Source organism: Carlito syrichta, unplaced genomic scaffold (assembly GCF_000164805.1).
Source record: "Carlito syrichta isolate Samal-C Ts95f unplaced genomic scaffold, Tarsius_syrichta-2.0.1 Scaffold143771, whole genome shotgun sequence".
NCBI classification, from domain to species: domain Eukaryota; kingdom Metazoa; phylum Chordata; class Mammalia; order Primates; family Tarsiidae; genus Carlito; species Carlito syrichta.
Genome location: NW_007087867.1, coordinates 23898 through 42960, shown reverse-complemented (window position 1 = coordinate 42960; position 19063 = coordinate 23898). Strand labels below are relative to the sequence as shown.

Genomic DNA, 19063 nt, shown 5'->3' with positions numbered 1-19063 from the left:
AGAGTCCAGGAGCTTGTCCTCGTCATTAAGCCCACGTCGGCAAACGCCTGTCAGAGGAGACGCTGAATAACGACCGGCTCTGCGCGCCACGTCCCGCCCACCAGCCGTGGCACCGCACGCGCACGCGCACGCGCACCCCGCCCACGGCCCTTGGCCTCCGAGCAACCACCTCCGTCCTCACCAGCGCGCAGGCGCGAGGCGGATGACGTCACTCTGCGCCGGACTCCGCCCCGAGAGGCGCCGCGCGGTGGTGACGTCACCATGGAGCCGAGGGCGGGTGAGGGGAGCGGCGGACTTTCGGGGGTGGGCGGGGGCGCAGAGGGACCCTCGGGGCTGGCGGGAGACTCTGAAGAGTCGCCGGAGAGGGCTGGGGCATCCGAGCGGCCGCCGGGGGCTGACGGGGGCCTCGGAAGGGTCTGCGGGGCTCCGAGTCGGAGCCCGGATGAAGATGTCGGGAAGAGTCGGGACAACCGGAAGTAGGGCAGGAGGGCCCCCTGCCGTGCGGGTGCCGGAGCTGGCGGGCGGAGCTCGGAGAAGCAGGCTCACAGCTGGCGGCAGAGGCAGGATCGCCAAGTTTAACCTGACCCCGGGGCCGCTGCGTCTCTGCCGTCTTAATGCAAGCCTCCGTTGGAGGCCCTGCCCCAGCGTGAAGAGGCTTCCTCTAGGGGAGCCCGGGCCAGAGGAGATCGGTCTCCACAGGGAAGAGCCTGGCTGGGTGACGCGGGGTTGCCTGGCACAGACAGTGCCCGGGCCTGTAAACCCGGATCCGCAGCCGTGAACAGACCCACTCCCGCCCTCCCTGCCTGTGCAACGTGTAAACGGTGCCGTGATCAGACGGTGAAACAGCAGAATGGGGACAGGGACTGTGAGAGACATGCCTGCCGAGGGCCAGGGCTGAGCTGGAGGCTGAAGGACGAAGAGACCCCCGCTGCCCCGCCAGGGCCCCCGGGGAACAGACAGTTACAGAGCAGGTTTCAGGCATTTCACACATTTATGTGTGTCACCTTTATTATTCTAATTATTTCCCATGTTTTCATAGCTTTCCAAGGACAAAGATCTGCCCTTTCATTTCTCAGGTTTCCCCTCCGGCCTATTATTCCATTGCTTTATAAATGGGAGTCAATTACATGTTTGTTTCTGCATTTCTTGTGTCCCACGTGGTATCCTGCACAGTGTTGAGGCTATCCTAGGTCCTCTGGGTTGTTAAAAGTGATACATGTAATAAACTTGTAATAGTTGTGGTAATGTAATTGTTTCTGTTTGGAAAAACAAAACAGGATACTCTGGGTTCCTAAAGGAGGAGTGTCTGCCTGAGACTGAGCAGTCAGGGAGTGCTTCCGGAGGGGGAGGCAGCAGAACCTTAAGGGGCAGGAAGGCGGCCAGGTGTGTTGGGGCCAGGGAACCGCAGTGGGTGAGCCACTCTTTGAATTTAAAGTGAGGAATGTCAGAGATGAGGCCGAAGTGGCCAGCAGGGAGAGGTTTTGCCAGCAGAGCTCACTCAGCACACCTGTGTCAGAGGGATCAGTAGTGAGGGAGCCATTTGAAGAGTAATGCACTTTCTGGCATTAACTGGCATGTGCAAAGTGCCCAGCAGGAAGGAACAAGCCAACTTCTGAAAGCTGCCTGGTGGCCCAGCCTGTGTCTCCGAGATGTGGCCCTTCCCCAGCTGACAGCTGGGTAATCTCAGCTTTCATCTTTAGAGATCTGAGCTCACCCAGAGCTGCGTTTTGAATTTGTGGAGGGCGCTCCAGGAGGCTCTCGGCCGGGCTGTGCCAGGCCCTGGATGCCTGCTCTCCAGGGAGATTCAGGTCCAGCCCTTGCGCCCCAGAACTGGACGTGTAACCTCACAACACTTGTGTCCATGGGGTGCGGAACATACGTCAGTAGCAAAGGACTGGAAGCCAGCTGGTTGCCCACCACGGTATGTGATCTCCTGCTCCTGGTCAGCATATGTGGAGTCATCCTGCACATTGACAAGAAGAAGTCTGCCTTCACCTTCCAACTTCAGCGACACGACATGTACCCTGTGGAGACTAGGGTGGCCTAGGCTAAATACACTCCTCCACACTGGGAGTAACAGAGTCAACTTTAGGACTGGAAGTGAGAGTATACTGTTGAATACAATTTTCACATAGGAAACACTGTGCTTAAAAGTTCACAGCCCAGGCTGGGCTCGGTGGCTCAGCCTGTAATCCCAGCACTTGGGGAGGCCGAGGCGAGTGGATTACCTAACCCCATGGGTTTGAGACCAGCCCACGCAACTTGGCAAGACCTCATCTGGGCGACAGAGTGAGACTCCAACTCAAAAAAAAAAATTTTACAGCCCTGGCATATAATGAGTTGTTAGAAAAGCAAGTCAGGTAGTAGGCAGAGTCCTTTGAAACCAACTTCCTTACAAGCACAGGGATAGCCCTGGACCACTAAAAGCATTCAGTATTCTAGAACGTGCTGGTTTTGTTTCTTCTACTTAACTGGTTAATTTTTACATTTCTCTACTCCAAGAGGAGCACATGGTTAATGCAAATTTTATTTGTTCCACCCTAATCAAATCATTAAAGCATACTTGTAACCTAAAAATGCATTCTTGAAGTTGGATATAGAATAAAAGATCTTCCCACCCTCAGCTGGATACAGTGGCTCACATCTGTAATCCCAGCACTTTGGGAGGCCGAGGAGAGAGGATTGCTTGAGCCCAGGAGTTCAAGACCAGCCTGGGCAACATAGTGAGACCTCATCTCTACAGAAATTTTAAAAAGAAAAAAAATTGAGCTAGGCGTGGTGGTGTGTGCCTGTAGTACCAGGTACTTGGAAGATTGAGGCAGAAAGAGCACCTGAGTCTAGCAGGTTGAGGCTGCAGTAGCTGTGATAATGTCACTGTGCTCTAGCCTAGGGGAAAGAATGAGACTCCAAATCAAAAAAGAATACATAAATAAGATCCTTACTAATAAAAGGAATTGTAGTTACTGATCCCACATCACAGCTGATCTTCAGGTCACTCAGTTTTAAGGCAATAATAAACTAATTGTACTCATGTCACAGCTGAGGAGACTAAGATGAGTTTATTCACATCAGCAGACCTGGTGAGACCAAACAAGAACACTGGGAATGGTTTGGGTGGTGTTTTGTTCTACGGCTGCAAGTTTAATAGAACTGGATTAAACACTTGAGTCATGTTTAATTTACTCTGTATTGGGACTTTACTAACAATTTATTGTGCGTCTAAAACTTAGCACAGATATTTTGACATGGAGACAGAAGACCACCATGGCATGGTCATAGAACTGGTATTGAGGATTGCAGGTGGAGCCATGGAACAGGCAGTGTGACCCAAGCCTGCACACCACATGGAATTCCCTTTTGGGTTGTGACTTATTAATAAGTCACAACCCTTTGTTGTACTAGGTGTCTCCAAGCAGGACATTCGTGAGCGCATTTGGGACTACATGGAATCAGAAAACTTGGCTGACTTTCCTCGACCTGTTCACCACAGGATCCCCAATTTTAAGGTACTGATGTGTTCGTGGAGTAGTCAAAAGGAAAGGGGGATATTCCTGACTGAGTAACACAGTTCCCACACGTAGTACAGCGGGTTAGACTTTGGTGGACGGTGGGCAGTGGTGCGAAGTCAAAGCTGTCTGACCAGGGCGTCTGCCGTGGTTAGAGACATCCCTCATCGTGTTACTCACCCTTCCTAGGGCTCCTGCCTCTCTATGCAGGGGCTGGTTGTCTTCCCTTGAGGTGACTAAGGCTACGCTTCCTCTTTGGTACAAAGTGAAATATGCGTTCTGCCAGAAGCAGCTATTGGATGCCTCCCTGACAACATTATGGAACCAACAGGCGCTGAGAAGGAAGCCCAGCCTCTGTATCGGTACTTTACTAACAATTTGTTGTGAATGTAAAACTTACCATTCACCCGGGTTTTTTGACAGAGAGATCAGAAGCCCTCAATGCCCTGGTCTGCCATGGTCCCAGAATCAGTATGGGGGTTCAGTGGGTAATGAACCCCCATACCAAAATAAATGAAGGTCTTGCCAGTCTCACGACTCTGGGCCTCAGTTTCCCAGAGGCTCCAAATATAAGACAATCAAAATGTCTGTTTATAATAGTGGTGATAGAAAAAAGGTTGCTTGAAAGAGGGAACAGGACAGTGCTTCGTCTCCAGCATGCATATTTTCCATGAGAAGAGAAGGGAGTGCTATTTGAACGTGCTGGGTGGGGCCTCAGGAACACAGCCCTCTGTCTGCGTCACCCCCTGTGGCTGTACTTTCTCCCTGAGCCTGGCTTCCCTGCAGCAGACCCTCCTTCTCTGGTCTTTAGCCAAGCTGGTTCTGACTTTCCTGTCCCTTTAAAAATCTGTTTTTGTTGTTACTATGTTTTGTTGTGCGTTTGTTACTCCCGAGAAATGTGTATGAAGCCCAGGAGTAAAGGCCCAGGATCCACAGTCACACAGCACTTTAAAGAGGACGGAGAGAAGGGGTTCAGCTTGTGCCATGTCTTGATTTTGGTGAGGGTTACACAGGTGTGTTCATTTTGTGAGCATCCATCAAACTCTGCACTCATGGCTTGCATTCTTTCTGGAATGCTTGTTTTATTTCAGCGCAAACGAAATGAGCATAAGTTACTTTTCTCCAATCCCTGTCTACCCTGACCACTTTCTTAGTGTTTCTAGGTGACTCCTAGTTCATACCTTAGAATCTATGCCCCCTGCCTGCTGGGTGAGACTGGGGCCAAGCTGCCCACTGCAGCCAACCTGAGAGATGCTGTCCTCTAAGTGATATGCGCTTGCCTTTAAAACAGGGGGCCTCACGTGCGGCGGAGCACTTCCCTCGCTTGCAGGCGTTCAAAATAGCCAGGACCATTAAAGTAAACCCTGATGCGCCCCAGAAACACGTTCGCTTCTTCGTCCTTGAAGTAAGTGCCATTCTGTCTGTTTGCCTAACCAGGGGTCTTACCTGGCTTGCCAAAACATCAAAGACCTAGAAGTTTTTGCCAGAACTCAGGAAGTTAAAGTGGACCCTGATAAACCACTGGAAGGCGTTCGGCTGCTGGCACTGCAGGTAATCTCACTTGCCGAACAGAGACCTGGCCGCCTGGGGACATGCCCTCAGGAGGCAAGTGAATGCATGCAGACTTCTCCGTAGAAGGATGGCGCTTCCTACTCTCCTGAGCACAGAATGTGCCCTGTGGTGTGTTTCCAAGAACAGTCCAGAAGTTAGTCAGCTCTTTAACATTTGGTCAGAAGTCCTGAATGTTTCTAAATTCAGAGAAAAAGAATGAAAACATGGCATTCAGGCATTAGCACAGGGAGAGGGAACCCAGGTGGAAGCTGTGGTGTCCCAGAGTTGAGGAGTCAGAGCTAAAGTAGGCAACACGCCACCTTGCTGTGTGACATGAGCATGCCGACAAATTTACTGAATGCAGAATTATTGTTTCTAGATGACAAATGCTCGCCTGTTATGATGCCATGCTCTGATGCGGTGAAGACTGTGACTAAGAGCATAAAGGTTTCTCAACACTCATACGCTTTTTTTTTTTTTTTTGAGAAAGCAGGATTTATTGAGAGGACAGAAAAGCTCCCAGAGTGGCAGGGGACCCAAGGGGGTCGCCCCATACACTTTTAAAATTCCATCATGCCTTTGTAATAAGCTTTTCTTTCCTCACTTCCTAAGCAAACACAAGATAGCACTGGGGGTCTCAATTCTGATGTACTTCATCAGAGGAGAAAGATTACAACATATTTAACTCATTTTGCTGCATGTATAGTGTTATAATTCTTGGAAACATGATAAATCATGAGTAAGAAATCTGATACCTGCATCCCCAGAGCATATAAATTAGAGCACTGTTTCCCAACTGAAATATATAGGCCCCTTTTCAGGGAAAAGGAAAAAATTCCTCTGGGTTGATTTAAATTAATTTATTATAATCTAATTTAAAATGTACAAACATAAAACTTGCTACAAATTTTAATGCTCATGGCTCTTATGCACCTATAAAGCCAAAATAAGCATATAAATTAAATACAGAGCCAGTAAAGCAATAACAGTCAGACGACCCCTTTGATCTCATGTGACAATTAGTGTTGTCTTGCTGAAACAAATTACAGCTAATATAAGTGAGTATTGCACTGAGCGTCCCAGTGCAGGATCTCTGGAATTGTACCCCTTGTGACCACACTTTGTGTGGTGGCTCAGTTTCCCCACCAATGCTATCAAGGCCGACTCCTGAGAAGCCCTGTTAAATGGGGCACGGCCCACACTGCATGTCAGAGTAAACACCAGAAAGTATTCTTACAGGACCCAGAGGAGCGCGGCTAGGCTCCCGGCCCCTCAGGGGGGTCGTGCAGAGATCACCATGTCAGCTGGTGCAGCTCAGCCCCGAAGGGACTGCCGTGTAGTGTCTTCCAAAAGCATGGCTGCTTGTTGGCCTTACTTGCCCAGTGAGTGAAACTCCAGCAAGCTGGAAGGAGCCATCACGGCAGCAACAGCAGGGAAGGACAGCAGTCATAGTCACTGCATGCAAGGCCTGGTCCTGCCCAAATGTTTTCCCTGTGTTATTGCATCTGGTTCTGCAGTTGTCCTGTGGGAGCAATCTCTGCTCCCCATGACAGCTGAAGACATCAGAACGGAGAGTCTCTGTGTCCAGGTGTGTCCAGCATGGTGGAGCCAAGTTCTGACCCAGAGCTGGTCCTCAGTATGTGTGGAGGTTAGACTCCACAAGGCAGCCTGTGAGGGGCGTGACCTGACAGGGTCTCTGAGCTCCTCCCTCCCGCTCCATGTCTTTGTTCATCCAGGTTGGATGAACAACTGAGCTGGGAATCTCCCATCCTTCAGGCTTTGCTGGACATGGGGATGTGGTGGTGAAAAGACACCCACATTTGTGGTCTGAGCTCTGCTGCTTGCAGGCTCCGTGGTGGGTCTGAAGACTTTAATGGGCTTAAGAGTCACCTGGAAGGTGGGTAGAAATCCAGGTTCCTGAGCCCCAGCTGGGCGCAGGCAGGTGACAGAATGTGCAGAGCCACAGGCCATGCCTACCTAGGGACAGTGACCATGTCTGACCGTGTTGTCAGTGATGCCTGGGCTTGCTGACTTCCCAGGCCCAGCTGCAGCCCTATGAGTCAGCCTCTAGAGGGCGCCAGGACACTGTTTCTAGTCAGTACTCCCTGCAAGCAGGCGGTTTTGCTCTGACCACACAGCCATGTAGCTCCGGAGCTTTGAAGACTGCCGGCCATGCCAGGGTCCAAATTGGGCTCTGGTGTCATTCTTTACACTGTGGCAGTACTTACAGTCCCCAGGTGGTTCTGATGCACAGTGAGGGCAAGATCCACTGAGCCAGGGGACGAGCACCTTCCAGAAAAGGAAGACTGACCCTCATGATGTGTGGTGCACGGACAGGAAACTGCCGCTGCGTGGGCACAGACCTGTCACCACCCGTACGGATAGCACATGGCGACAGCAGTGCTGTGTTGAAATGCCCTCCTCGTGGTTAGAACACCTCTCCTGAGGTCGGCCGCATTGAGCTTACGATCCTTCATTGGCTTTGGGTTGTCATCTTCTGCTCAAAAGCTAAAATCGGCCAGGCTCAGTGGCTCAGCCTGTAATCCCAGCGCTTTGGGAAGCCGAGGTGAGTGGATTGCCTGAGCCCGCAGGTTTGAGACCTGCCTGGGCAACTTGGTGAGACCTCATCTCTACAATAAATCAAAAATTAGCCGGACGTGGTAGCACGTGCCGGTAGTTCCAGCTACTTGGAAGACTGAGGCGGAAGGATCGCCGGAGCCCTGCAGGTCAAGGCTACAGTGGCTAGGAACGGCCACTGCACTCCAGTCTGGGTGACAGAGTGAGACTCCAACTCAAAAAAAAAAAAAAGAAAAAGAAAAAGAAACTAAAATTGACCATTCTATACTTGAAAGATGTTACAGCTTTTATGATTTCAGAGATTTTGTAGCCAGTAGATTGAGACTTTCATGAGCATGGGGCCCACCAGAAGCCTTGCCAGAGCCCAGCTACTGTACACCATGGGGCCGGGCCCTCACTTAGAGAACCCTTGGGCCAGGGGTTTTCTCTGAAAATCATTAGAGACCAAGGGGGCTGTCGGCACCCGCTGGTGTCTTGCTTATCGTAATTACGGCTCTGTTCCATCATGACATGGTGAGCAGCAAGCTGGATGTGTGTGCTGGATGTGTGAGTGACTTTTGAAGGTAGTTGCCTGTGCCCATGTCGAAGGGCAGCATTGCTGTGATGAAAGTGTTTGCTGCCAAGACCCAGGAAAGCTGTGGTTGGATCTTCATTAGCACTGACTGGAGTTTGGATCTTCTTACCACCGGTACCTATAGCAATCTTGAATGGCGAGTGAAGTAGAATTAGCAGGTTTACAAAACACCTGCCTTTCATAGCAAGGTGGCCGAGTGGTGAGTCTTCATGAAATTGGCCACCACACATTATGTAATTGGGGCTCAGAACAAGTGGCTTCCTTTGCACACATCAAAAACTGCAGATGATGGTAGTTTTCTTCCCTTCCTGAAATGATTAAACATTTAATTTTGTAATTTGTTGGTTGATTTTTCTTTAAAAGAGCAAGAAAACATTGTTGGTTCCAACACCACGACTGAGAACGGGATTGTTTAATAAGATCACACCACCCCCTGGGGCAACCAAAGACATCTTGAGAAAATGTGCCACCTCTCAGGTAAGTGCTAGAAACTGTCACCCACTGAGGAATGAACGGTTCTCTGCTGAGACTTCTGATGAGTTACCATAGTGTAAAATAGTATCACGGGGCTGACATTTATTTATTTATTTTTTGAGACAGTCTCGCTCTGTCACCCAGGTTGGAGTGTAGTGTGTAGTCATGGTTCACTGCGGCCTCAAACTCCTGAGGTCCAGTGCCCTCCCAAGTAGTTGGGACTGCAGGCGTGTGCTGCTACACCCGGCTAATTATTTTATTTTTTGTAGAGATGGGATCTTGCTTTGTTTCCCAGGCCGGCCTCAAGTGATCCTCCTGCCTTGGCCTCCCAAAGTGCCTTATGCAGATGTGAGCCACCATGCCTGACCTTGAGATTTATTTTTAGCAGGACTGAATGGACAGAGACCCTAAAGTGTTAGGCAGTTCTGTCATTGAGAGAGCCAAGTAGGAAAACTCTAAACAGATTCTGTTCCTGTAAGTTTCTGTTTCTCACTGAGTTGGCAAATTATAAATTCCTTGTTAATAAGGAAAGGGAGAACGAGTGTTCTGGTGCTCTGGCCCCATCTAGCACTCTCCTGTGATGTTGTTTAGAGCTGTGTGGCTTCTCTTATTCCTGGCCTGTCAAATGCTCCCATAGCAGCTGGGGAGTCAGGATGGAATTTCCAAAATAGGCCCAACTGGAAGTTACCTCACTGGTCCTAAATTAATCATTGCTGATGATTGTGTACATAGGGTTTTCTTGAATGCCTCACAATGTCGTAAAACCAGAGTATGTACATATTACTTTAGGGTACAGTATAATAAAGTTTGTATTTTGCAGTTAAAGAAATAGAATTTGGTGACTCTCTTAAGATTCCTAAAGTAAACTTCAGGTCATTTGTTTCCTAATCTTCTGAGAATAAAAAGTAAGACAATTCAAGAGATTCCCCTTTTAGGGGATTTACCACTTCAGCCTAATGTATAAAAATGGAGTGTTTTATTGTGTATTGACACCTTGTTTTATTCCAAAAACAGAATTTGATGTGGCTTATAAAAATATATACAACAAAGTAAAAAAATTTAAAAAGATGTAGATAAAGGGACAAAGGATAAATAAAGGTAGAAAGATAAGATAAAGCCATGGCTATGGGCAGTGTTCACAAGTACAAACTGTGAGACCCTCTACAGGGTAGACACCCACCCATGGTCCTGTGAGATTACGATGACACAGGCTTTCCAGAGGTGGAGGGCGCCCAGGCCAGCACCCTGCCATGACTATTGGGAGACCCCATAGTGTCCCCCCACACAGGCCCTATGAGGGACTTGTCCTAGCTCTGCACAGGCAGGCAGGGTCCCACCTCACAGCATGGCCAACTGCCACTGGGTACAGGACTGAATGAACTGTAACCGTGTCATGAGGGTCATGAACACACTCAGCTTCCCTGTCTTTTAAGTGCAGGTCTCGGCCGGGCTCAGTGGCTCAGCCTGTAATCCCAGCACTTTGGGAGCCAAGGCAAGTGGTTTGCCTGAGCCCATGGGTTTGAGACCAGCCCAGGCAACTTGGCAAGACTTCATCTCTACAAGAAATAAAAAATTAGCCCGGCGTGGTAGCACGTGCCTGTAGTTCTGGCTGCTTGAAAGGCTGAGGTGGAAGGATTGCCGGAGCCCAGTGGGTTGTCGCTGGTGTGACCCTGAGTATACCACTATACTCCAGCCTGGGTAACGGAGTGAGACTCTGACTCAAAAAAAAAAAATATATAGGTCTCCATTATTTTGTGTAAATGGATATACTCAGGGTACATTCCAGGTAAATAAGTAATTATTTAGAAGTCAGAATGCTGTACATAAAGATAATGACCTTCAGTATTTTGTGCTGAATAAAGGTCACACACGTTTACTAACCACGTCTTATGTGCTGAAAGCACAGCTTCCGTGATCTCACTTACTTCTAGCCCCAGTTTGATCCGGAGGGGGTGGTATCCTCATCTCACAGTTGAGAAACTGAGGCTCAGAGTGCTTCAGCCTGCTGAGGTCCTGCAGCTAAGAGGGACTGAACCCCACTTCCCTGACTCCCTTGCCTAAGCTCTTTAACCTTAAAGGGAAAAACTGTTGCTAAATATTATGAAATTAGCGGCCTATGAATTTGTGCTGTCAATTCCCCCGACCACTTTCCTGGGAAAGAAATTGCAGGAACTGTCCCCCAAAATGGTTTCTGGGACCCTGGTTCTCCCAAAATGCCACACCTGCAGTGCCGGGATATCTGCAATGCCAGGCAGTTGATCCACATCCTAGATGTTCCTTGGCCTTGAATGGGAAGTGAGGACCCAGCTGTGGTTGAAGCGCTCTAACTCACATCTCTCTGTAGGGTGTGAGGAGCTACAGCGTCCCTGTCGGCCTGGACTCCCGAGTCCTGGTGGATTTAGTTGTGGTAGGATCTGTCGCCGTTTCTGAGAAAGGTAAGAAAGACAGGACCTCTCCAAGGAGACCCTGTTCTGACAGCAACTGTCCTGGCTTCTCTGTGTGCTTCTGGAAGTTGGTGGTAATCACTTCTTCCTGGACATGTGCCTGGTCCCTGAAGCCATGCGTTTATCTCCTGTGTTGAAGAATCAACTTGTTCCTCCCCCTCCTGGCCCCAGCTCAACACCTTTACAGTATTTCCACTTTTCTTAGCAGGAAAAATAAAGTGAGGGCACTCTTCAGGTGATGAGAGATTTGTTCTCGTTCTGGAGTTCACTGGAACTGGAGTGAATTTATTTGCAGTGTGGCAGTAAATAGTTGGTCCTGGAGGGGCTCCAGAAAAAGGAAGAACACTAGACTTTGTACCATGAAGCAGCAGCCTCCGGGGTGGCATGGGGTACTAAGACTCCCTTCGAGGCCTGGTGCTTTGCCGTGCAGCAGGTGATGCACACTGTCCTTAGTCCACAAGGCTGAGGCCCTTGCTGAGAGGGTCCCTGTCCCACCCCAAATGCCCGCTCTCCCTCGCCATCGCTCCGAGCTACTGTGTGGGACACTTTCGTTCTTTATTTGCTTTTAGTGTGTTTCCAGGTCCAGATGCCCCATCCGTGCCAGCAAGGATCAGTGCTCGCTTGGAAGCACACATTTCTAGCGTGCCTACTGAGCACCTACTGTGTGCTGGGCAGGCACAGTGTGTGGACCGGGCAGACGCGGGAGCTAGACCAGAATAGGATGTGATGTGCTCAGTGCTGGAAACAGATTAGGACTGACAGGAAGGCGACTGAGGAGGGACCGCTGGCCTGGAGCAGAGGTTGCCTCCAACGTGGCCTCAGGGCTTGCTCTTACACTGAGCGCATTGAGGTAGATGGGCCTGGATGGGCCTGGAGGATGCAGGATGGGAACGGGTGTCCATGCAGCGTGGCCCTCTGATAGGTCCAGGCTGCTTCTCGGAGACCTGGAGGCCTGGCAGCGGAATCTGGGCTGTCCCTTGGAGGGGGAAATTAGCAAGGTCTCCTCTTTGAAAAGATCATTAGGGGTTTTCTTTTTTAGTCAGGGATGTATAAAGGAGAAAAGAGACTTTGTCTCTATAATAAATCAAAAAATTAGCTGGGCGTGGTGGCACTCACCTGTAGTTCCAGCTACTTGGGAGGCTGAGGCAGAAGGACTGCCTGAGACTGGCAGGTTAAGGCTATGGTGGCTATGAGCCTGCCACTGCACTCCAGCCTGGGCAACAGACTGAGACTCCAACTCAAAAAGAAAAAATAAATAAGAAAAGAAAAGAGTGTTTGTAGATGTCACCCTTCGTATAACCCCTGTGTAAAGCAGTGCAGGCGCCATGCTTCTGCCCCACCCATGCATCTTTCCTGCCCATCCTCAGATGTCCACTGCCAGGGCTTCCTAGGGTACATGCACATGTAGCATGCATGAGACCCCAGCTAGCTTATGTATTCTAGGGACAGGTTTTATGCACATCCTCCTTTCCCTTTCACAAAAGGGATAACCGCCCATGTAGTGGTTGTGCCCTGGTTGGTAAAGCATCTCGAAGCTCTTTGTCTGTTGGTGTGGATGGGCTGGCCCCATTTTCCCCTCATGTTGGGTGGCTGCAGTGTCCCCGTGTGTGTGCCACAGGGATTTAACCTGACCCTGATGGGTGGACGCAGAAATGAGTGATTCCTTCCAGGATTTGGTGTGGTCTCTTCCCTTACAAGTGATGCTAAAGTATATCCTGTCTGATCGTCCAGGTGTGCCTTTGAGGTTGACAGTGGGATAATTCTTGGAAGGGCATTGCCGAACTGAAGGGTGGATTTTTAACCTTGGTAGCTATTGCCAAGTTCCTTTATGGTCCTCATCAGCTGTGCCTGGCCTCTGTCCCTTCTTCCTTGCTCCCAGCTGGAATGATCAGACTTCTTCATTTTCTGTAGTCTGATAGTGGACAGGACTGTCTCATTTGCTTTGACTTGCATGACTTAGGGGAGAGGTCGCACACTGCTCACACGCTTACTGCTCATCTGCCTCCTGCTGTCTGTGGACTCTGCACATGCTTTGCTGGCTTCTTTGCATGCGCAGGTGAAGGTTTCTAACCGTCAAAGTTAGCATGATCAGTAGTATGGGTGCTCGGCCGTAGTGTGAGTGCTCCCGGGACACTCAGATGTGGTGACTCTCAGAGGCCACGGTTCTGCACTGCCTCGAGCTTCCTGAGGGGCAGAGCATGTGAGTTGGATCTTAGCTTCCCTTAGGTTCAGGCAGGCCTTTCATGTCAGTATAGTACTGCCAAAACCGCCCTCTGAGGGATGGAACTGAAGTATGGAACTGGGTAATCAGTCAGTGCTTCTAAGAAGACAAGGTTGAGTCATCACGCGTCCCTCACTGCAGAGTGACTTTCCTCTAAGTGGCTTAGGAATATTTTGCTTTTAGTAGAACTTGGCTCGTGGTCTTTTTGAGAGCTGCTCTTTTCGTGACTTTGAATGTGGGTCCTGCTAACATAAGGCTTCTGTAAATGTGTGCTCAATGTCTCTGTGACCTTTAAATGCGTTTGCAGTGTGGGTGATTCCTGTTGATCACCTGAAAGTCTGTTTCAGTGGGCTGCTTTTGGGGGTTCCTGTGGAAATTTCTGCAGAAAGCCCAGGGATACCGGGCTTAAGCTTCTTTCCTTGCAGCCTAGTGAAAAACCCACTCCCGAGCAATGCTCAGACGCCAGAGATCCTGACTCTCATGTTGTGTCTTAGGCTGGAGGATCGGGAAGGGAGAAGGCTATGCCGACCTGGAGTACGCCATGATGATGTCCATGGGAGCCATCGGCAAGGGAACGCCTGTGGTCACCGTTGTACATGACTGCCAGGTGCCTCCTGGGAAGGGGGGTGAGCAGGGCCACTGCTGTGCTCCCCCAAGAGAGCCAGGGTGGGAGAGACGCGATTGTCTATGCCAAGTCGCGTCGCCCTGCTCGGCCAGGCTGGACTTGCTGGTGACACTGCAGCCGCACCTCAGCCCAAGGGTGGCTTTGGAGGCGTCTGAGCAGCCTCGCGTTCCCGCCGACATGGCAGGACACACGGCTAGGGCGTGTCCCGCCAGCCCTGATCCCACTTCTGTCTGAGCAGGTCGTGGACATTCCTGAAGCGCTCCTGGAGGACCACGACATCACTGTCGATTACATCCTCACTCCCACCAGGGTCATCGCCACAGACTGCCAGCGCCCAAAGCCACTGGGAATCATGTGGTCCAAGGTAGGTCGTTGCCATGGCCAACATGGCCCCTAGCTTGGAGCCCTCTCCTCTGTTATGTTTTCTGCTTGGCGGCTTGCACAGTTCCAGCGTGACTGTGTGTTAGAATCTCCCATGGAGGTTTTGGACAGCTTAGCACCTGAGTCACAGCCTCCAGGCATGGGCCCCAGAGTTACTAACAAATCCCTGGATTCTGGAAAGCAGCAGATCCAGGATCTGCCTCTGTAAGCATAGAAGTGGCCTCGTCGACTAGGACACTTCACAGCAGGGACCTCACAGCTCTGTTTGCTGACTGCTTTTCATTTTGTAGGGTGTCCTGCCTTCCCAAATACAGCATAGCCTGTGGGCCATATTGCATTGGCCTTTCCTGTGTAAACCCAGGTTTTCTTACTGCAGAGCTGGTTCTTCAAGCAGAGCTGGCCTGAGCAGAAGGCTCTGCAAGGCCTTTGTGAGAGTCATGCCTTCGTGTCCTTTCTCCAGACCAGTTCATGGCACACGTCACATGTGAGTCTGTCCTGGGAGTTTGGTCCTAAGAGCCAGCCTGCAGGTTTTGATGCTGTCTTTGCAGCAGACAGCCAGAATGACCGAGAAAACACAGGAGGTTGTGCTTCATGTGGAATGAAACTATTGGTCAAATAAGCATCCCTGTCCCTGTCTGCCACTGTTTAAACCCACATCATTCAGAGTTTGCAAGCATCCTTCTTTGAGGCATGGGACATCAGCAAGATCCACCTCTCAGGATGAACACAGAATAAAACTTCTGACCCTTGTACTGCAACCCAGTGGAGCCCTTCCCTGCAGGCGCCAGGGCAGGCAAAGCTGGGGCCAAGTGTGCATGCCTTCTGTACTGGCCCTGATAAAAGCAGAGGCACTGTACATATGGCCAGAAGTGGATGGGCGGGCCCCTTCGTGTGCACAGATACACCGGCAGAGGTGTTCAGTTTCTGAAGAGTAAGTGTTCCTTGGTGCCTTTCTGAAGAGTTTGTGTATGCCTCAGAACTTGGGTCCATAGCTTCCCTAGAAGTGGGGGCCAACGCACCAGATGGAGCACAAGGCTGTTAGCTCCTGGAGCTGCACAGAAACATCTTGGGAAGGGTACACAGAGTGCTGGCCACAGCTAAGCCACTAGCAGTCCCTTGAGGCCAGCGCCTCATAGGAGAGCACCCATGGCAGCCCACATGAGGACAATGGAGATGGAGGATCACCTGGTTACATTCTGCAAGTTTTGTCAAGAAGATAATAGTAGCAACAAACCAAGTCACCATGTGTCAGTCGAATATGATTATCCCCTCTTGCAGAAAAGGATACTGCACTCAGCCGAAGCTACTGAAAACATGGCCGGCACTCTGGTGGAGGTAGGGGATTTTCCTGCTTGCTGAGACCCTCTTCCAGGAAAATGGTCATTGCCTGTGAAGGCCTGGCAAGAACCTCAAGCTTCTCAAGGGCCATTTCTCACGTTTGGGTCCTGTGCTCTCAGTTTTCCCACCACCTGGTTGTCTCTTCGCGTGAATCCTGTGAAATCAGCACCTTTCTCCAACCCCTGACATTTCTGTTTTGGTCTTGTGGCCCATGTGGTCAGAGAATTTTTATTGGCATTTGTTAAAAAAAAATCCTTACATTTCAGTAAAGATTCTGGGTGAGGAAGGAGGTCAGTTCAGGGCCAGGTTACAATACTGTTGCAAATGGACTTTTGGTGAATATTGTTATGTCATTCCGTGATATTCTAGTGATCAACTCACCATCGTGTAGGTTTTAGAATCCAAGAATGTTCCTCTTGTCTGTCCTATGGAAGTAGAGTGTCTGGAGTGTTGTGTCTTCTGAGCACTGCGGTTCTCTAGACGAGGGGGTGACGTGAGTACAAGGTGTGCATTTACTTTGCTTGTTTTAATACATGAAGGCAGTCCAGCATGGGACCCTGACCTTTGTTTCATCTTTCCAAGAAGTGCAAGTGCCTAGCCTATGGGCCAGCCAATGTAGATGACCACTCGACTGCAGTGACTTTGAACAGTGCATCTCCTTGACCCACCATCAGCATCCACGTGGGCTCTGCTCAGCCTGGGCCTTATGACTTTGAAAGTGGGAGACCAGGGGGCTGATACACATGTGTCTAGGGCACTCTCCATGCCCCATCGTGTGTTTATCTTTAAGACAGAGCCCAGCCAGGCCATGCTTGTGAGATACCCAGCATGGAGCTTAGAAGCATTGATGTCATCATCATCATTGTCACGATGCGCAATAGGGTTGTTGATATACTTGAGCAATCTACCTGGACACCATTCACGATTCTCTTTCTCTGGGCTGCTAGCAGCCTCCTTAGACAGTCATAGTGGTTCAGAGCCAAGATGGTCCCACACACATCTTCCGTGGCCATGGTTGTCATGTGGTGCTCTGGCATGCAGTGCCCTGTGTGCCCAGCAGAGGAGGACAGAGACGTGCTGACTCTGGCTTCTCAGGTGCTGCCCCCTGCTGCCCATGACCACATTGATGCTGTGCGAGACCCCCAAGAGGCCGATGCTCCCCCTCCTCTATCTCCTCCTCTTCAGCCAAGGAGGACTGGCAAGGTTGGGCCAGGACTGGAAGAAAGTGCACCCTCACACTGCACCTCATCAGAAACCTCCTGAAAGGCAGGTCACTGTCTGCCTCTGAAGGTGTGGTGTGTCCTCTGTGTGCACAGGATCTCTGTGTCTTGGGACAGTCACCTCACTTGGTAACCAGTGGGACTTTGGAGTGACTTGGCCACGTCCAGGCCAGAGGACACACAGCTACTGCCACCTCGTCCACCGCCCTCCACCTATAGTCCCAGAGCTCCTGAGCCCGGTGCACACCGAGGATCCTGCCAGGCTGGGGGACGTTGCCAGGGACCCAGGCGCTGGTGCTGGGCGTGCTCCCGAGCCTCTGGGTAGTTCATTCCCCTCGAGTGGCCTGCTTTCCTGGGGACTGTGGTCCAGGTGTCCCTCCCTGCAATGGCCACAGTCGGTTGAGAGCCGTTTGCCTGGATGCCTCAGCTCCGTGCAGCAGCAAACCTGGGCAGCTGAAATCCTGATGCCCACAGCTCACAGGGAGCTGACGCCTCTTGCAGCTGGGCCTGCACATCCCGAATGCAAATAGATGCTTTCACTTAAAAATAATTATTATATTTAACCCAGCAGTTCGCTGTCTAGGCCTCAGTCCTAGGGAAGTTTTTATAAATTCAGAGACTGATGTGTATTCCTGCATAATTCAGAGCCTTAAGCTGGGAGAAGTCAACAATGCAAGTGCACACAGCCTTTTGCAGAATCGTTAGTGGCTTGAGAAAGTGCTTGTGGCACAGAGAAAGCACATATGCTTGACATGCGACTGTATTTTCATCATTTCAAAATGCAGAGAGAACAGACTGGAAGATAGTGTAGCGGAGTATCCAGTTGCTGTCTCTGGAAGGCTAGATTTCAAGTTTCTTTTCTTACTTTTCCCTCAAAGTACCACAACAGGGATAATTTTATAATTAATGATATTTAGGAAAAAAGCTAGTAAATGCATTCAACTTTTCCAAGGTGGACATTCTGCCCAGGTGCCTCTGAGTCCAGTCACACAGCATTGAGATCTGTAGTCTCTGTTTCCATTGTGCTCTCTGGTAGTAGAGATGAGAATTCCAAAACCAAAATAATTCATTGTGCACCAGTTCCTAGGCTCATGTGCACGCGTGTGTGGGCCGCGTTGGGATGGGACACCTAGAAGTAAAGTGCGCCTTCGTGGCTGTGTGCCATGAGCCTGTGGCTGTATTTCCCGAGGGGCCGGCGCCACCTGTGTGGCTGACACGGCAGCTGCCTGACTGTGCTTGTCCCACGTGGGGCTCCAAGCTGACAGGCAGGGGGAGACGCACTACGCCCACGGCCCTGAGGTGTCCCAAGCCAGGCGGGAGCCACATGTACAGGGAGACTGGCATTCTGCAGCGAAGATTCTGCGGTCATCGTGTGTCTTGGAAAATAGGAGTATGCTTTGTGATGCAGTTCATGGTGACTTCCATGGCTGCTCCCAAATGGAAGCATCTGTTCCTGACCTTGGGCATGGTTGGGTGCAGCGGTGGGTGTGGCCAACCCCCAGGTGGGTACAGGCACTGCCTGTGGTCCTGCAGCCCCTGGGAGACGTGTGATTGCTTGGGGTGATCTGACTGAGACTCTCTCTACTAACTGAGGCCCTTGACTAACCATGTGTGAAAGGATGCCTTAAATGAACCATATTGTGATGAAGAGATGCTGCCCCTGGGGAGCCCTCAAGGCAGTTTGGGGAAGACAGTATGGTATGATCCCAGGCTTCTGCGCACCCCTCCAAGCCTGCTTACTCTTTACACAGCTGCTTCACTCTGGCCCTTCGGGGTGTCTACAGGCATTTACATTTGTGGACAGTGAGCTTCGGGCTCAGGCACGAGGACTCTTCCTCTGGAGTTGAGCTCAATGTCGGTGCTTTGGTGTCTGTTAAGCTGTCCTCGGGCTCATGCAGTAAAGCCTTCTAGATCAACAAAGTTTTAGAAGTCAGCCTCCCAGTCTTCTTGTCTTCTGGTCAAGTAAAGCCAGAGCCAAAAAGAAAAGCAATTTAATCAAAATTGTAAAAGCAGTGTAACTGAGTTAAGTTGGAGCCCAAGTCTCCTCCTTTGGGGTTGGCAAAAGCTGTCTTGGGAGTCACATTTCTGACATAGTTAACTTAGCATGTCTAGGACACAGGTTTTTTTTAAACTTTTTTTTTTTTTTTTTTTT

The 19063-nt window shown here is 50.4% G+C and overlaps 1 protein-coding gene across 2 annotated transcripts in view; it reads left to right on the top strand.

Annotated features, from left to right (window-relative positions):
• The first annotated feature begins 261 nt into the window (after positions 1-261).
• Positions 262-19063, top strand: part of MTHFSD (methenyltetrahydrofolate synthetase domain containing) — a 22769-nt gene continuing 3967 nt past the window's right edge. Inside the window, exons 1-7 of one of the 2 annotated variants that reach the window (XM_008050313.2) lie at positions 262-277; positions 3403-3506; positions 4944-5057; positions 8572-8685; positions 11027-11117; positions 13842-13954; positions 14211-14336. In XM_008050313.2, the coding sequence (XP_008048504.1) occupies positions 262-277; positions 3403-3506; positions 4944-5057; positions 8572-8685; positions 11027-11117; positions 13842-13954; positions 14211-14336 (678 nt within the window). Of the gene's footprint in view, positions 278-3402; positions 3507-4797; positions 4912-4943; positions 5058-8571; positions 8686-11026; positions 11118-13841; positions 13955-14210; positions 14337-19063 lie in introns of both variants that reach the window. The other variant, XM_008050314.1, reaches the window with a different exon arrangement.